The sequence below is a fragment of the Chamaea fasciata genome, unplaced genomic scaffold (assembly GCF_029207755.1).
Source record: "Chamaea fasciata isolate MVZ Bird 193981 ecotype frontalis unplaced genomic scaffold, bChaFas1.0.hap1 SCAF_4, whole genome shotgun sequence".
NCBI classification, from domain to species: domain Eukaryota; kingdom Metazoa; phylum Chordata; class Aves; order Passeriformes; family Sylviidae; genus Chamaea; species Chamaea fasciata.
In genome coordinates, this window is record NW_027094089.1 from 37,394,065 (window position 1) to 37,411,079 (window position 17,015).

The window sequence follows — 17,015 nt, forward strand, 5'->3', positions numbered from 1 at the left end:
AATCAATGCAAACACCAGTTTCCCTGCAAGGTGATGTATACAAGAAAAAACCAGAAACAGCTCAGTTACTTGTTTAAATATATTTCTAAGATACCCAGAGTGAATTTACTATAGAAAACCCTAAGGAATCAAACTGTAGCACAGCACATCTCTTGAAGCCCTTCCTTTCACTACTGGAGCTGACCAGCCAAAGAAACCAGCTGTATGTCCAGATCTTTAATTGAAATCTGCTGCTGAGGAGAATTGCTCTGTGCTTTCAGCTGGTTCAAATGGGGCTGCCTAGCAACTGCAGAAACAAGCTCCAGCAAGGATGAACAACCCATGACTGCCATTGTGGGCACAACTTTGTTGAAGCAGTGTGTTTGCTAGTGAGACCTCTTCAGACAAGAAACAGAAAGCAAGAAGCAAGTCAAAATCAGATGATAAATAAAGTATAAGTATGACTTTATACGCAATATGCATTTTTAACTGCCAGTTTTTGAGCTGACTCAAATCAGCTTTCCATCTGTTGTTGACAAACCCATGTTTTATTTATCAAAGACACTTTGACAGAAATGTTAATAAGAGATATGAACCTGCAGGACAACTGGATCAACCATAAAAGTACCAATAGAATCTCAAGTTAAATCAACTAATGAGAGATTTAATTAATCTAATTTTATCCAAAAATATATCACCATATCTGTCTGTAACTCTGAACATCAAAGCAGTATTTCTGTTTCGATAGCTGAATGTTACATTACTCCAAAGCAAACTTTCCCCAGATGTGTATTTTTCATATTCTACTTCTAAAATAGCCACAAGGCACATTTGTAAAGTTGCAAATTTGAGAACTGATGCTAATACTCAGCAGGTAAAGGGTCGTGCTATGTAAGGTTCATGGGGGTACATGAATACACAATACAGCTTCATTCATGATGAAAAAAATACTTGCAAACTACAGGAAAAAAAATTATGCAAAGACATCACAACAGCCCTAAATCCAGATGTCCACAGATGAACTTTACAAAAAAAAATTATGTGCTAAATGAAGGCAAAACCATTCTGAACTCTCAAACACAGAGAAGTTGCTCAAATAAAGGAATAAGAAATGTCATACTCCGAAGTCTTGAGACTCCCGAGAATTGAATTTTGTAGTGTTCAAATTAGATCCAATATATGCTTCTAACACTACAACTTAAGAAGAAGAATCATATTTTCAGAAGCAAAATTATTCTGATACACTTGTCTTTAATGGTTTTCTACTTGTTATTTAAGGATAACAAAGGCACTGCTCCCCTACATCACACATACCATTTCATTATCACAACTGGATAATGAAACAATATACATCTCTGAAGTTCAGCCCTCCTTTAGCAGAAAGCCCAAATCAGGAACTTTTTTTAAAAGGATTTACAGAATCAAGTACAATACCAATATCTGTGGTGCAAACTTGCATCTTTGTTCTGCTCTCTCTTGCCCACTCTCTTTTTGAATTTGCTGTAAAAGCTAAATTAGGTCTCAGGGGCACTGCACTACTAAACAAAAATCACTTCTAGCTCATTGTGATGGAAGTAAATGTACTCAGGAGGGAGATGTACTGAGAGGCAAAAGTGTCTTCTTCCCCAGGTTCTCTCATTTTTGCACAGAACTCTTTACCCCACTTCACAGTATCACTCACACCAAGTCATACACTTGCCCCTCCTGCCTCTAGTCTTATGTCTTTTTCAGATATGTAACCACACAAATGTACTGAACTGGAGTAATTATTTCTTTTCGGCAGACTTTGCTAAGCTATTTCAACATTTACATGATTCTTTTCATGTATGTATTGAAAATAGCTCTCTTCTAATACTTATTCTTTTCAGCACTGAGACAGCGTTTTGAAGAGGATATATCCACAGTCCAATCTCAGCCCTATTATGATTATCCACAGTCCAATCTCAGCCCTATTTTGATTTAATAACAACCCAGTTCTGCTCGCCCTATGCTTTCCTGACTGCTACTGTTAGCAAAAACAAAGTTCTAATACTTCCTTAACTACCATATGATTTTAAATTGCAGACAGCTTGTAATATACCTCACTGTAAAGGATCACAGCTTTCGCTGCGTGGGAAAAAGAAAAACAAAAAAACCCCAAATAATTAAAAATTTAAAATATCGCAAGTACTGCAAAAGCAAAAAGTCAAGACTGTTGCACTGAGCTGACAAATCTAGTACACACCCTCATATATGTCACGTGAAATTTGGCATTACAGATTTTAGTAAACGTATAATAGAGGATACCACTTCTACTGGACACTAAGAAAAGCTTGTTCATGCATATTTAAAAAAAGATATAAAAATAAAGAGTAAAGTAACTTTTCATCTGACAGAAAAACAAAAACTGCTTCCAAATGACAATTTAATCCTGGGCTCCACTTAATACTAAAGAGCAACTTCAGTTTTCAGCTTAGTTTTCTATCTCTAAAACCTTAGAAGCTTGTGATATGTCTGAATATGTTTAAATACTTTTGACAGAAAAGTCCTGGTAAACTAAAGATGTCCTCAGATCACTTATGAGATATACATAACAGAACACAGACTCTCATGTTTCTGCATTAGTTTGCAAAGCCTATTGTAACACACAGGACTCTCTTTATTTTTTGCAAAATTCTAATGCTTCTGTCATTTCTGCTGTTCCCCTTTTGTATGTCTGGTTAGTTCTTCAGAATTTTCCTAAAATTTGTGAATTTTGTAAGAGCAGAGTCAATTTCAGCAACTAACCACAAGAAATAAATTGAGATATTTTACATATTTGTTACATAATACTTTGCTTTATTCACATATCTCACTTCAGAAGGAAACCTCTTCTACCAAGTACAACAATTTAAAATTAATGGTAGACACAGAGCCTGTATACAGATTACCCATGAAGGTTCAACACCAGGTCAGTAGTGATTGAGCAAAATAAAAATACCATGGCACTTGGTGGCCTGCATGAAGTAAGCTGTTGGGTGTCGATCCAGTCCTCAATGGACTTTGTTCATTAGAAAGGAAAAACAAACTCCACCATATAGCACTAACTGGCACCCCTATTGCCACTGTCACTGGCTAGGCCAAGATTACAGCAGTCACAGGAAAAGGATCTTTAAAGGTCACTGCTGAGGCACAACAAGGAAGCAGCACAGGAGACAGCAAGCTCCAGTGCCATGGACAGTTCAGCTCCCTGACCTCCACTGGGTCTGCACCAAATCACATCAGCCTGACAAGGACCTTGCACATCAGTCACCCCACCCAGGCAAATACCTGCGCATCACAAACCCCTTCAGGAACAGATCCTAAACCTCTATACACAAGGGGAATCAATCTGGCACCTTTTTCAATTAAAGAATATAGCATGTGTGAAGACATTTAAGAGTAAAACCCCTAGGAAAGTTTCAATTTAACTGATAAAATTTCATTGTACAAAAGGCTTCTGTATGTTTTCCTTAATGTACAAGACACTGACCATATCTGCAACAGAAGGGGAACTATCATCTGTCACATAGGTAGAAATCATCATGAAGAACAAAGCAAATTAAACAACATAACTCAGCATGCTTTCTTGGTTTTCTTGTACATGAATAGTTTCTAAATGTCACTACAGAAAGCATTAATGAATGTGTGCAGTTATGGATTACTCTGGTATGGAGACTCTTCTTCAGCCTGCCTTTCTAATGACTCTAATGAAGGATCATGCTCCAAGTTCACCTGTGACATCTCAATCGTTCAATACTTCTTCTACCGAGTCTGCCAGTATGCCTGTTACAGAAGCAGGTCACAAAGTTACAACCACAAACACCAGAAGAATATGAAATGTACTGAGAAGCAAATGTACCAGAGAGCAAACGGAGATGGGAATTTAAATGAATGCAACACAAAGAATCTAAAAGGTTAACAGCAATAAAACCCCAAACCAGTAAACATACATTGGAACAATTGATTAGCTCTAAGAGAAAATTTCTGATATATGGACAAGACTGGAACATGGCATTTTCTTTTCCCTTTTCAACCCTCATAATAAACTAAAAAAATATATAGCTATTAAAGGAAAGTTTGTATACTTGGATATATCTCCTACTGTAAATGTTTTGTTGAATTCACATCATGGGAAAATAACATCACTTAATTTTTAAGGGACTGTTCAATATATAAATGTATCAAAATACCACCTATCCCCTCACAAAATGTGAAACATTTCTATATACACACCTAAAATCTAAAGCCTTTTCAGTCAACTTCCTGAGCAGCATGTAAAATATTGTTTAGTACTCCTTAAAATATCAACAGGCAAGCACTAAGCACACACAAAACCAGCCTCAATTCTGAAGTGAAACGTAACTCCTAAACAACTCATATTATTCTTGAGAGTTCATCTTTTGTCTTGGTTCCACCGTGAAATTTGGATAAAAGAAGCTATTTTGGATATTATGAAAAACCACAATATGCATTTAATAGCATTCATTTCCTGAAATTATTTTATACTGTTGCTCATTTGTGCCCAAAAGATAATGCAGGTTAAGACCGGCTCAAAATCAGATGCATTCCTAAACATTTCAGTAATAGCATAAAGACTCTGAGACATATACACTTCCCTAGCTCAACTGATCCTGCAAAAGGATGAAATAGATGTTAATGGATGACAGCTTGGCTCTCTGCCTGTTTTGTGCTTAGGACTTAAGAGAAAATTCCAGGAGGGATGTGGGAAATCAAGAAATTTCATATAAGTGTACCTCTTACATTTTCAGTGTAGTTTTCTGAAAATTGAGATCTTCTTCTTTTAGGCCATGGAGAGTTCTGCAATTGTTTGGTTCTGTAATAAGCTCTGTGGGGCTGCTATAGAAAGAAAACTTAGTCAAGATATATACTTAAAAATCACCCTAGTCTTGGAGAAATGGTGACCATTGTAAGAGCATTCTCCATTTCTCTTTCTGTCCTGAGCATGGAGAGAAGGTCTAAAGATGTTTTTTCTGTCTTACAAAAAATATGATGCTGCAATCAGATAGGAAACTATTCCTTTATTGCCATGTATTTCCACCATCTCCGAAAACTAAAATCTAGGTAACAAATCAGTGTTGTTCTTTTTAAATAACAACAAAAAAGCAACCAAACCAACCACCCAAAACCACCAAAACCCCACAAAACAATCAAAAACACCAACAAAACAACCCCCCCCCAAACAAATAACAACAACAAAAAAGTCCAACCAAAAAACCCCCAACACCCCACTCCAAAAACCCTACACAAACAAAACAAACAAACAGGCAAGCAAATGGAAAGATACTGGCATATTCTTTTACCAGACAGGAGAACGAGCAGGTGCTGGCAAGCAAGAAGCAATAGGGAAGCAGAGATTCAACTCTCAAGCACCTAATCTATTTCCGAGGCTACAAGCATAAAAATGTAATAGAGGTACCTCATGGAGATGTAACCTGGCCCAGATATAACAAACTGCTTATTTCTTCATAGTAGCACACCCCAAGCAAAGCACAGGAAAAGAAACAAAAGGTTGGAAAGAACAAAATAACTCTCTGTAATACAGAGGGATGTGTGATGCATAGTTTAGGGAACCAATTACACATTTTCTAACAAGTGAATGAATTTCAGTTTCAAGTACTTTTCTGGGTGTACAGCTTTTCAACAAAAGTGACTGAAAAAAATTCAGAGAAAAAAAGAAGTCCAGAAAAAATAACAGAAAGATAAAGAAAAAAATCCAACCAAACCTAAATTGATTTGATCCAGAGTTTAAAAACATCAGGTTTGGATGTATTTTGCAAATGACATTTCAATTTCACAAATAAGTAACTTTTCTAAAGTGGAGTGAATGCCAAGCTTGTACAGACAACTTACAGAACTGTATGTGTGATGCCCCAACTTGCAGCATTCCTGAGTAGTGGAGCTCTGGATATACACAGTGAAATGAATGGAAGTGAATATCGAATGTTAGCATTTAGTTAAATACCAAACAATTTGAAGTCCCACTCCAACAAATTTACATGCAACACCAAGTAGTAGGAAGTAGAATGAATACATTCATATTGCATATTTGTTCTTTTCCTTATTTTTCTTCTCTTTTTCTGTTACTTACACTTCTCTTTTTCTTTCTCATTTCCAACAGCAGGCCCACTGTAGTTAACTCCACCTGCAATGAGTGGAAATTGAAAAGTCCAGGACTTAGTAGTACAGGACTGTTCACAACAAAACCCCTTCCACCTCCTCACTCTTCTGTTTAATGCTATTCTTTTCCTTTGTATTTCCACTTCTTGAATGTAACTATATTTCGAAACAGCACTCTTTCTATTCAATTTGTTGTTTATATGCATTTACCATCTTTTTCATCCTCCCTATTTTCTCTTGCTCGTGATTAAATTCCCTCCTGAAAGCACACATTTCTCTCTGTCAGTTTTGTGATGCAGCTGATACAATCTTTTTCTCCTCAGTTCTGCTGAAGCCTGAAAATAGCTTGCTGCAAAAGTTCTTATTTAATATTCAGTTTTCATGGCACGTCCACTAGAGTTTGTAGGAATTGCTGATTTAGAACACATCTTGGCAAATCATATTCTTAAAAATAAATACTGGAATTTTGGTAAATGCAAATCAATGATAAACAAAGAAGGTGATTTTGCATAGGCCCCTGAATTTGGATGGCAGAAGTTCTCTCCCTTCTTAACCACTGAACTCAACACTGATTAGCTCTTCCATTTTCAAAAAATCAGTGGGTTGCAAAAAACCAATGAGAACATATTGTACCATTATTTTACGTAAGACGTTACAGCAAAGTCGGTAGGGAATTCTATTTCAAAATTGAAGATACACAGCTCTGCAGATAGATTTCACTCGGTTGATGTAATCTACTGTAGTATACATTTGTATGAAATACTATCACATATAAACAGTTTCTCCAAAAAAAATCTTTGTGTAGTTACCATTGCTTCTCTAAATGTTAGTGCAGATATTGCATGCAATACCTTTCCTTCTGTTCTTTTAATAATATATTAATTATTAATTAAATTCTGCCTAAATTATGGAGATTACTAGGTACTTTTGAAGTTTCACCTTTAATACTGTAACAGCTGCTACAGCACCAGTAATGCCTTTTCTCTCAACCAGGAAATAAGGAATTTATTTTCATAAGCACAAAGCATTGCTTTACAAATTGTAGTGGAACGTGATGTTGACATTCTTTAAGCCATGGAATAATTTGTAGTTCAGGTTATTCTCAATGGATGTTAATCAACCATATTTTGCCTCCACTGATATTGTTGTTTAAATCTTCTTCCTTATTCCAAGTACCCATGTGAGAGATTATTATAAACTGAATTTTCCAAAATTGGCTATGGCTACAAGGAAACTAGTATTCAAAATAAAAAACATAGGTTTTTGAATGAGAAAATCCTGTGGAAAGTGTTGCTAATTCTTTACTTTTTTCAATGCAACATTAATTTTAAGTGCTGATGTCCCAGTATTCTAGCAGGTATATCTAAAAAAAGATTTCTGGTGCACTACTGCATTCATACTGCCTATGGTATAATATTTATTATAGGTTTCCGTACATTAAACAAAACAGTTAAGCTGGTATTTCTCGTATCACTTTTCCACTTCCATATGTTTTTCTACAGAGAGAGTAGTTCATGTCATTAAAAGGAGGAGCCTAGCTTGCTGATTGATACTTCCAATGACCAATACTTGTACAGCTTATATAATGCACTGAAAGAAAACAATAACAGGTTTAATATAACTTCCTAAATAAAATAAAATAATTTTTCATTGTCCATCAGTGCAGCTCTTTCCAAAATAAAAGTTTATTTTCTTCACAAAGATGAAATCAATGTGTGCCATTGTGCCTTATTAATACATGTCTTCTCTAATGCCATTACTTCTCTGTGCCACTAGACTGTGCTGCATTTGTTTATATTTGTGCTGCCACTGCCCTTGAGTATCTGGCCTCAACTCTTGAACACGGTCGTTCCTTTCTGTTCATTCCAGTTACTTTCAGTTCATTACAATTAATTACCAAACACAGTTCATTGTACAAATATTGTACAAAATCCCCTAAACAATGCGCACTGAAGTAAGCAATGCTTTTCATAGACAGCTGCTGCTTCATTCTTCTTCCAGACAGATAAATATGAAAACAAATAACAGAGCACCTGTTTCACGACTCAGCCAGGAGCTGAAATGTAATATTTATTTTCATTTTTCCATCTTGTTTAGAAAAGCAAAATCAGTGCTGCACTGCTGGCATGCATAAATGATCAAGGAAAATGCGCGAGCACGGGAGTCATAGGATTTCCAAAACGCACTTCTGTGGCAGGCTCTCAAATCAAAAAGCTGACTGGCAGAAATTTACCCTCACCTAGTAAAACTAGACATATTTTCAACAAGGAAAGAGAAGACAACACAAATCAATGTCTCTAAACAGCACTTTTAATGAAAATATGGTCCTTAATTTTGTTAAACTCAGTTTTTTTATACAGTTCACATACAATAAAATCATTAAACTGTCCTTCTCCAAAAGATCCTTATTTCCAATTTCCAAAAAATCTGGAAATTTATTTCTTCCACAGTTCTCAGTCTTCTCACTAACAGATGCATGCCATCAACTTGTGGACTGAGTCTACATCTTCCAAATATCTCTGAAGCAAGTGTAAACTTTCAATGTGTAATGCACATTAAATAACCTAACCACTGCTAACTATTCAAGTGCATAAAGCCTACCACTCTTTCCTTCCTGTTGTAATGGGAATAATAATTTAGAGTTGCTTATTTATAAGCAGCTTTGTCTTTACATTTTACATTTGAAGTTTATTTTAGGAGAACCGTAATTTCACCTGAGACCAACAAAATATAATATCCTACCCACTTGACAGCTCATTATTTCAACAGTAGACCAAACCGCAATTTAATTTTTTTGCCTTCTTTTGATCTAACTATTTTCCCCCCATGAATGTCTTCATTCAAAAAAACAACAAAAAAACCCCCACAAAACAAAGAGAAGAAACAACAACAATTGAAACTTGTAAGAAATGGATTGCTTGTAAGAGGGAAGACATTTTTCCTCTAAAGAATTGCTTCAGATGGGGAAAAAAAATAAATGTAATGGGAATGCATGTGCTGTTTAGAAGTGTCACTCTGAAGGATAACTTCACTTATGAATACCATGGATTAAGGAAGCAGAAATATGACTCTTAAAAAGAATAATTTTGTTATGGAAGGCATTTGCTTGTTCAGGAAACCTAAGTGACCATGGGTAATGAAAACAAATCAGTTGAATGTGAAATCACCTCAAGAACATCCATAAGTAGACCAACTGCTTTACAGACTGATTTTGTAATAATCATCAAAGTTGCCCTTAAAATTATATTTCTTTTTAGCCATACTAAAATATTTATTACCCAATGTAGCATATTCATGCATAAATATATTACAAATGCATGTATTTTCCTAACCTTTAATAAAGATTGATTTGGTCACTATTTAGTAGCAACAACACAGCAATGAGCATAAGTACAACAATTAAAGGAAGTAGTTTATTGGTAATTGGCAGAAGAACAGTATTTTTGAATACTTTTTATGTGTCAGCCCAGCAGAGAAAACACGTAGCATATTTACAAACACTTCTTTCCAGTAAATATTATGTAACACTAAAGAGTAGCAGCCAGTAAGGAGTGGAAGGTGATTTTACTGAAATTTCAGAGCAAGAAGATTTTTTTTTTTTAATTTGGCATGCTTCTTATGATGTTGATTCCCTGTAGTCCTTATAATCATTCGTGCTGCTTACAATCTCAAATCATCGGGTTTCCAAGGGACACAGAACAAGCAGTCTTAAATTCAGCTTGCCTTGTTTCTGTGAATAGTCCCATAAAATCTAACTGAACTACTCACATATACAAGGCCTGTGACAGTTCTTTATAAATGAGTTTGTCTGTCAAGCAAACATAATTACTTGATGCTTACTCTTTAATAAATATGTGGTTTTAAATGGCCATGATCCAGATAAACATAAGATTTAAAAAAATTTTTGCATTTTTGTGCAGCAATAAAAGTGGAGATCCTCTATAAAAATTGTGTACATGCATTTTAATTGGCAATTCATCAAAATAATTCATAATTAACAGCAAAGTAACAACATTTATGTTGAGCTAAATTAGCGCATATACTTGTAGCAGAGGCAGAAAGAGCTGTTATTCTGTTTGCATAAACTTCCAGCAGAATGTGCCTGACAAAGTTAAGCACGAACATTTCTGCTTCACAAAAAATAGTTCTGCAAAAATGCAGAGGGCCAAATGTCTCATTAATAGGACCACTCAAGTGAGTAAGCATTGTTCAGTCAAACAAGGACCAGGCCATCACAGCTGTACTGTATTCTCAATCCTGTGCATAAATTAGAGTTTTTAATATGCACATGAAACCAATATTAGAAACAAACAGGGAAATGGCACAATCCAAAAGGCACCTTCTGTCTGCCACCCCCAGTGACGCTGTGTGATGTCTTATTCTCCAAGCTGCACTGCAGACTTTGCCAGACTGCACACAGAATCGGAAGAAAAAACAACATTGAACTTTTTTAAACATGGAGCACAAAGAACAACATTTTGACATCTACAGCTAGTCTATGAAAGTCATTATGGAAAGCCCCAACTGTGCTAAATGTACAAAGCTGTTAAAATTACTGTTTAAAGAAACTGATTTTAAATTCAAATGTATCAGGTTTTTTTAATTTACACTTTAAGTTGATATAACAGGTTTATTACTAAGCTCAACAGCAAGTGATCTAAGACAGCATCTTAGAACTGTAAAACAATGTACAACCACTAACACACTACTGTTATCTCATGATTGTGCAGCAATGCTCAGACTTTTTATCCTTTTCTTTTTACTTATTTCCGTTTTGTCCTATGGAACAACTACTATATTTAGCCCAATTTACCATAAATGTAACACCTGTGTTTTCCCTCACTAAAAGCAAAATTGACAGGGTCATGGGTTGAAAGGGCAGCGTATGGACTACAAAAGGGCTAGCTAACATAAGTCATTATACTGATGTACTGATAAAGCTCATTTCTATTCACCAGATGATTAGTTCAATCAATGTTTACTCCTGTGTGCATCTTCAGCTACAAAGCATACATTCTTCAATTTCAGAACGCATATCTTAATTTCTGGGAATTCACCACTTGAGGGGAAGGAATTTATTGGATAACTTGGGAATTTTTCACCCCTTTGAATTGTTTTCCTGTATCAGGTAACCAACATGCCCATATGGCAGACCCTGGGTCCTAAAACTGTTCAACAAATGCAGTACTGTTGAAGGTATACCTTACCCACACGTTTCTGAGGAGGTAAATGTCACTATGATATACAGCAATACCTTCCACAGTGCCCTAAAGACTTACCACAAATTATCACAGGTAAATTTTAAACAGGAATTATGACTTCCAGAATTCTTGTCTACTCAGAACATTTTTTTTCCTGACAGATTTACTCCTCAAATGACAAAAATGGTTTTTAACCATAAAACACAGTATAAATGACCTCTACTACTGTACTGTCAAACTAGAAAAATCATACCAACTTACTGCTTGTCACTGGGTTTGTAAAAGACCAACAGTGGAAGTCAGATATTCTCCATACCACAAAAGAGAAACTATTCCCAGCCAACGCACATGGTATTTTCATAGTTTTAAAATTTACTGTCACCATACTTCCATCTATGAAAAACAAATGCAACCTTAAAAAAATATATGGTGAAAAAATTCTAATATAATATCTGTATGATATTAAATCATATCGTTTCCTATTACTGAACTTTCACTATGTACTCTTCTCTGACCCCCAATAGTGTAGTTTATTACAATTTAAGATAAATGGAAAATACTGTATGGAATGTAAGTACAATCCAATGCAAAATAAAAGCATTGCTGAGGTACAAATGGGCTCTCATGCTTCCCCTTTTACTTCTGTTCATTCTAGAGAGGTGTCACTGTTTATTGACTATACACATCTGAATTGCTTCTTACGTGACTCAGTTTATTACTGACTTATGATTTTCAAAGCATTTGCTGGCATTTATTAAATTTTACCTGCAAACACCTAACACCAGAAATCTGTGCTTTATCACATATCAAGGAGTCCCAATGAAGTCAAATAACATTATTCAGTTAAGAAGTCATTCAATGCACTACATTGTGAGGAAAAATTGGTTTTACAATAGTGGAGTAAGGTCCTAAGTCCTTTCTTTAAACAGTCAATGCAACTGATGTATTTTAGAATATTAATGTTACATAATACAAATACAGTCGTATCTACTTTTCCAGGAATAAATTGCAAAATAATTTTCCTTTAAAGTTAATGAGTCTATAAACATTCCCGGCACCCATCTACCCAGTTAAGGAGAGCTTGTAAGGTAGCCAGTCTATTTGTATATGTTGCCTAATAAGCTTACTTAGAAATGCAGCAGATAGAATCTGTTGGATCACTTTTGTAACTTCTTACAAATCTTTCAGTCATGCTAAGAAAATGGAGTAACTACGTAACATTATGTAACATGCATTATTGGTCAATCCTAACACCAAGAAGGAAAAACTACACAGAAAACACATTTAAATAATTTGGCTTCAGAGGTTTGTGGTGTTCCTTTTCTTTAAAACATAACAGAAAAAGCTTTTAGTAAGATTTTCAAAGGAAAGTTTAAATATTACTTTTGTAATAACTGGAGTACTTGGGTACTAATGTCACTTTCTCAACTCAAATAGCTACAATCAAAAAATTGATTTTTGTATGTGTATGAGTAGCATGTTCCCAGGGTAAAAGTAGCTATTTTGACACTTTTTTTTGCCACAGTCAATCTTCCACGTCTGCGTAACAGCTGCATTATAGGCAGAATTGACTAACTTTTAATAGCTTTCAACTTTACAAATTATTTTAGTAAGAAATAAATGACAAAGAAAAATCCATGTCTTCTTTTTCAGTTAAACAGCAAAATCATTTCAGCGCATTTTCTGTTCTCTTTTTCTAAAAAGTATACTGAAGTACACATTCTATGTTCTTAACTCCCTCACAGGATGTTGCCAGGAGTGGGACAGATGGAAGGAAGACTGTGATGAATGCTCACTCTAAATTTATTTTATACCTATGTTTGCCTCTATAAAATACTGGTATAAAAGTAATCAACTTCAAAAAATTCCATTTCCCATTCAAAGGGAAGTATCTGGACCTACCATAACAACAAATGCTCATCCTCCTGTAAGTCAGTATGGCTACATGTGCTTAATGGGACTGAAATCAAGGTTTGAAGTGCAGAAAATTATTATTTTGGCTAGAACATGACCTGTGACTGTAACACTGTCACAACAGCTGAAAATGTTAGCTTGGCTTCCACAGGATGGGACAACTGACAGCCTATGTGACTGTACAATGCTTTGGGATTCAGCATGCAGTAACACAGGCTGGGTATGTTTAGGCACTTTTTGGCCTCCGTCTCCAGTGTGGAGCAGTAATGAACCACATCAGACTCTGCACATCCCAGGCATATTGTGCAAACTGCATCGGCTGCAGCTTGGAAGGAAAGTTTGGGGGAGCAGCTCACATGTTCAAGACCAAGCGCTTCTTCCTTGCAAAAAAACCCAAACCAACTGCAAATACAGTAAAAAACAACTACACCTTTACAGAAAGACTTACAGCTCTCCAAAAGCATGAATTCATGGGTGCTCACAATCTGTGAACTGTGACACTCATTTATTTTTGTTATTTGGAAAGCCACACAGATGCTCAATTAACATATAGTGTTCCTTTTCAATTGAGGCGGTGTGAAGCACTGCTCTTGCATTGACACACACCTACTGTAAAATTTCACTTTACTGACCTCTGTACATGAGTTTTGAACAAGGATGAAAGCCGCCTGTTTGTTTTTCTCCTCCATCCATCCCAGCCCTTATTTCTCTATTTCCCTGTAAATTCCCTATTGAGTAAGCATAAATACAATGCAAATACAAATTTGCATTCTAGGGGCAGAGCTGCACCTCCTCACAGTAGCTGACAGCACTGCTAAAGGGGTGGCAGCGATGACTACACAGCCGGGGCAGATCCCACAAGAGAAGAGATGCTGCCAGATGTGCAGCAAGATCTGCCTCCCTCTCCCTGCCCAGTGCACACAGATCACCCTGGGCCTTGTTCAGAAGGAAAGCACACGATAAGAGGGAGGACATTTCTCTTCAGCCCTGCACAGACCACCCCAGGGCAGGGGAGGAAAAGCGTGGGAGCCATGGCTTGCATGGATGAACTGCTCACAAAAAGGGGAGTCGGGGCTCCTGGATCAGGCAAATTTTGCAAAACAGCCCTTGAGACAATGACTGGCTTTACTCGAATTGAAGGCACTCTGGTGCGCAGAAAAAGAAAGAACGAAAAAACCCAAACAAAACCAAAACCCACAAAAAACCATACTCAAACAGAAAAACCTCCAACCCAAGCTGCAAAGCTGCCATGGGGCCACTTTACAGAATTGAGTGTTTTCCCTCTGTTTCCTTGTTGCTCTTAAGAAAAACGAACACCGTTTGACAAGTTCTTGCCAGATGCCCCACAACCAACACCTTAACAAAGAAGGCTGGGACAAAAGAAGGTCTTTTTAAGTTGGTCTGTGCAAATGTTATAGTTACAAGTCCTTTAAAGCGAATTACACACGTGTGATTTTTTAGTGCTGTAAACACATGCTGTTACAGGAGCTGACATCGAACAAGTTGAAATTCTAGCTAGAAGTTCTTTGTAGGGTGTTTGTCACCTGTCCTTAAATGGAAGATCAAGAAATCAGTAAGCAGTGTCGCTGTCAACCCCGAGTGCGATCCACTCCCCATAAGCCCTTCTCCTCCGTTCCAGTGCCGTGGCACAGAAACTACTTTTAGTCCCTTTTACCAAGCCATGGGTGAGGCAAACAACCACTCTGCCAAACTGGGTGATAAAGGGCAATATGGAAGATGGGGCGTAGAGGACGTGTGTAACCCCCGCGGATGCCCGAGGCTGACAGGGGCTGTTCTTGCTCCGGTCCGGTGTTCGCCTGGCCCGGAGATGGGGCCCAGAGGGGTCCAGCCCTGGGAGACACGGAAACAACGCATTCCCATGCCCTCCGCAGCCCTCCACATCCACCTGGGGGCCGGCGTGCTAGCATGCAGCCTCGCTCCAGCCCCACCGTACAAGCAGTTCTCCATGCCTGACGGTGTCCCGTCTGTGACGATACTCTGCTCTCCGGCGAGAGCCCCACCAGGTGCGGCTGCAAGCCCCGGAGGAGTCTCTCACCACTCTCTACGATAGGGCTGCGCAGGCAGCACAGGCTCGGGGGCCCCAAGAGACCTTCGGTTAACGGGGAGAGGGTTCCCGGGCAGCGCAACCCTGCCCGCACAGTTAGCAACCCATGGGCAGTGGGAGCCTCCAGATGACGTGCCGATTGGGGAACGAAGTCCAGATAACTTTCGTGGAGAAATGGGGAGCCCCTCTCCGTGCCGGGACCAAGCGGCAGCGGGTCCCGCCGTACGGGACACCTGCCGCGCCCCGCAGGCACCTGCGTGTGGGGACTTCACGGCATGGACATGGCCAACCCCCTGAGCCTCCCTTCTGCCTGCCCGCTACCGGCCAGGGCGGCGCCGGGCTTCCCAGGACAGGTACGCGAGGGCTGTCCGCCCACCATCTGCCGCGGAAGGTTCCCCTGTCTAGGTCGCGGCCCCCGCGGTGCAGGAATCACACAGACAGTGGCCACGCCGGCGGGCGGGCACGACTCATCAACTTTCTCCCCCGGACCCTCTCCCCTAGTACGAAACCGCTTCTCCAGCCCGTTCCCCAAAACAGAGCGGCCCCCCGGCCCGCTTACCTCGCATGGTGTTAGTTCCCCGCTCCGCGCAGTCATTAAGCTAGGACCCCAGGAACCGCACCGCACAAATCCCGTCTCAACACCCGCGAAGGTGGCAACCGCCGCAGCTCTGCTCCGCCGGGAAAACCATACCTCCCCGATGGCTCCGCCAGGCGCAGCTCCGCGGGCTCCCCGCCGCCGGGCGCGCTGCTCCGGGGCGGGCGCCCCGCCACTGCCCGCGGCGGAGCCTCTGCGGGGGGCGCCTGGGGGGCCAAGCGGTGGCGAGGGGCTGAGCAGGGGAGGAGGAAAGGAGTTACGTTAGAAAAAAACAGGAAAAACACGCGGATGCAGAAGAGGGGGGGTGCCGCGTGGATGGCAGAGCATGTGCGCTTTCACATGACAACGGCGCCCCTCAGCAGCTCCCCGGTGCGGATTTCCACTGCGCAGCCACAGCAACGCACAGAGCGAAAATGAGACCCAGTGAGAAAGCGGCAAAGAGGCTTATAGCGGCGGGTGGGCGGTGCCGCCGCCACCGCCCCGCCCGCTGTCAGCGCCGCCGCCAATCGCCGCGGCCCGCCCGGCTCCGCCGCCGAGGGTGGCCCCGGGTGCCGCCGCCGCCGCCGCCGCCGCCGCCCGGCCCGGCTCGGCTCCGCGCCGCGGCTGTGTTCGGCTCGGCCTGGGTGCGCCGGGGCGTCCTGCCCGGCCGGAGAGGCTGGGCGTGGTGGTGGTGCCGGGATGGGACTAGCGTGCCGAGCTGTGGAGCTTGTGGAGGAAGGCGGCGGGCGCAGAGTCACCCCGTGTGGCGTTGTTAGAGAGGAGGCGGTGTCTCCGGGGAGAAAGGCCAAAGCACTCGGTTACCACGGTGTGACCATCGTCGGGAAACTGCATTTTCCAACGGGAATGGGAAAGTTTGGTGGTGAGTCATTTTCTTATTAAAGAGTGAATCTGGACGTCGAAAGCAATTTGTTTTCTGGTGTAAGACTAGCAGAAGGTTCTGCAGAAACCGGTATGTTCTGCGGCCAGCAGGATTTTCACGAATCACAGCTCTCCCTCTGATTAAGTGATAGACGCACTGATGTCTGTCCCCGAAAAAAACAAAACCCCAAACAAACAACCCTCCCCCCCCCCCCAACAAAAGAAACAAAAAGGGCAACAAAAGCCACCCAAACAAACGAAAAGG

General features: G+C 39.9%; 1 protein-coding gene across 1 annotated transcript in view; it reads right to left on the reverse strand.

The window, feature by feature from the left end:
- RORB (RAR related orphan receptor B) overlaps positions 1-16,060 on the reverse strand; it is a 120,622-nt gene extending 104,562 nt beyond the window's left edge. The window contains exon 1 of the mRNA XM_066181311.1: positions 15,857-16,060. Within this exon, the coding sequence (XP_066037408.1) occupies positions 15,857-15,863 (7 nt within the window). The 5' untranslated portion in view covers positions 15,864-16,060. The remainder of the gene's footprint in view (positions 1-15,856) is intronic.
- Positions 16,061-17,015: the final 955 nt, after the last annotated feature.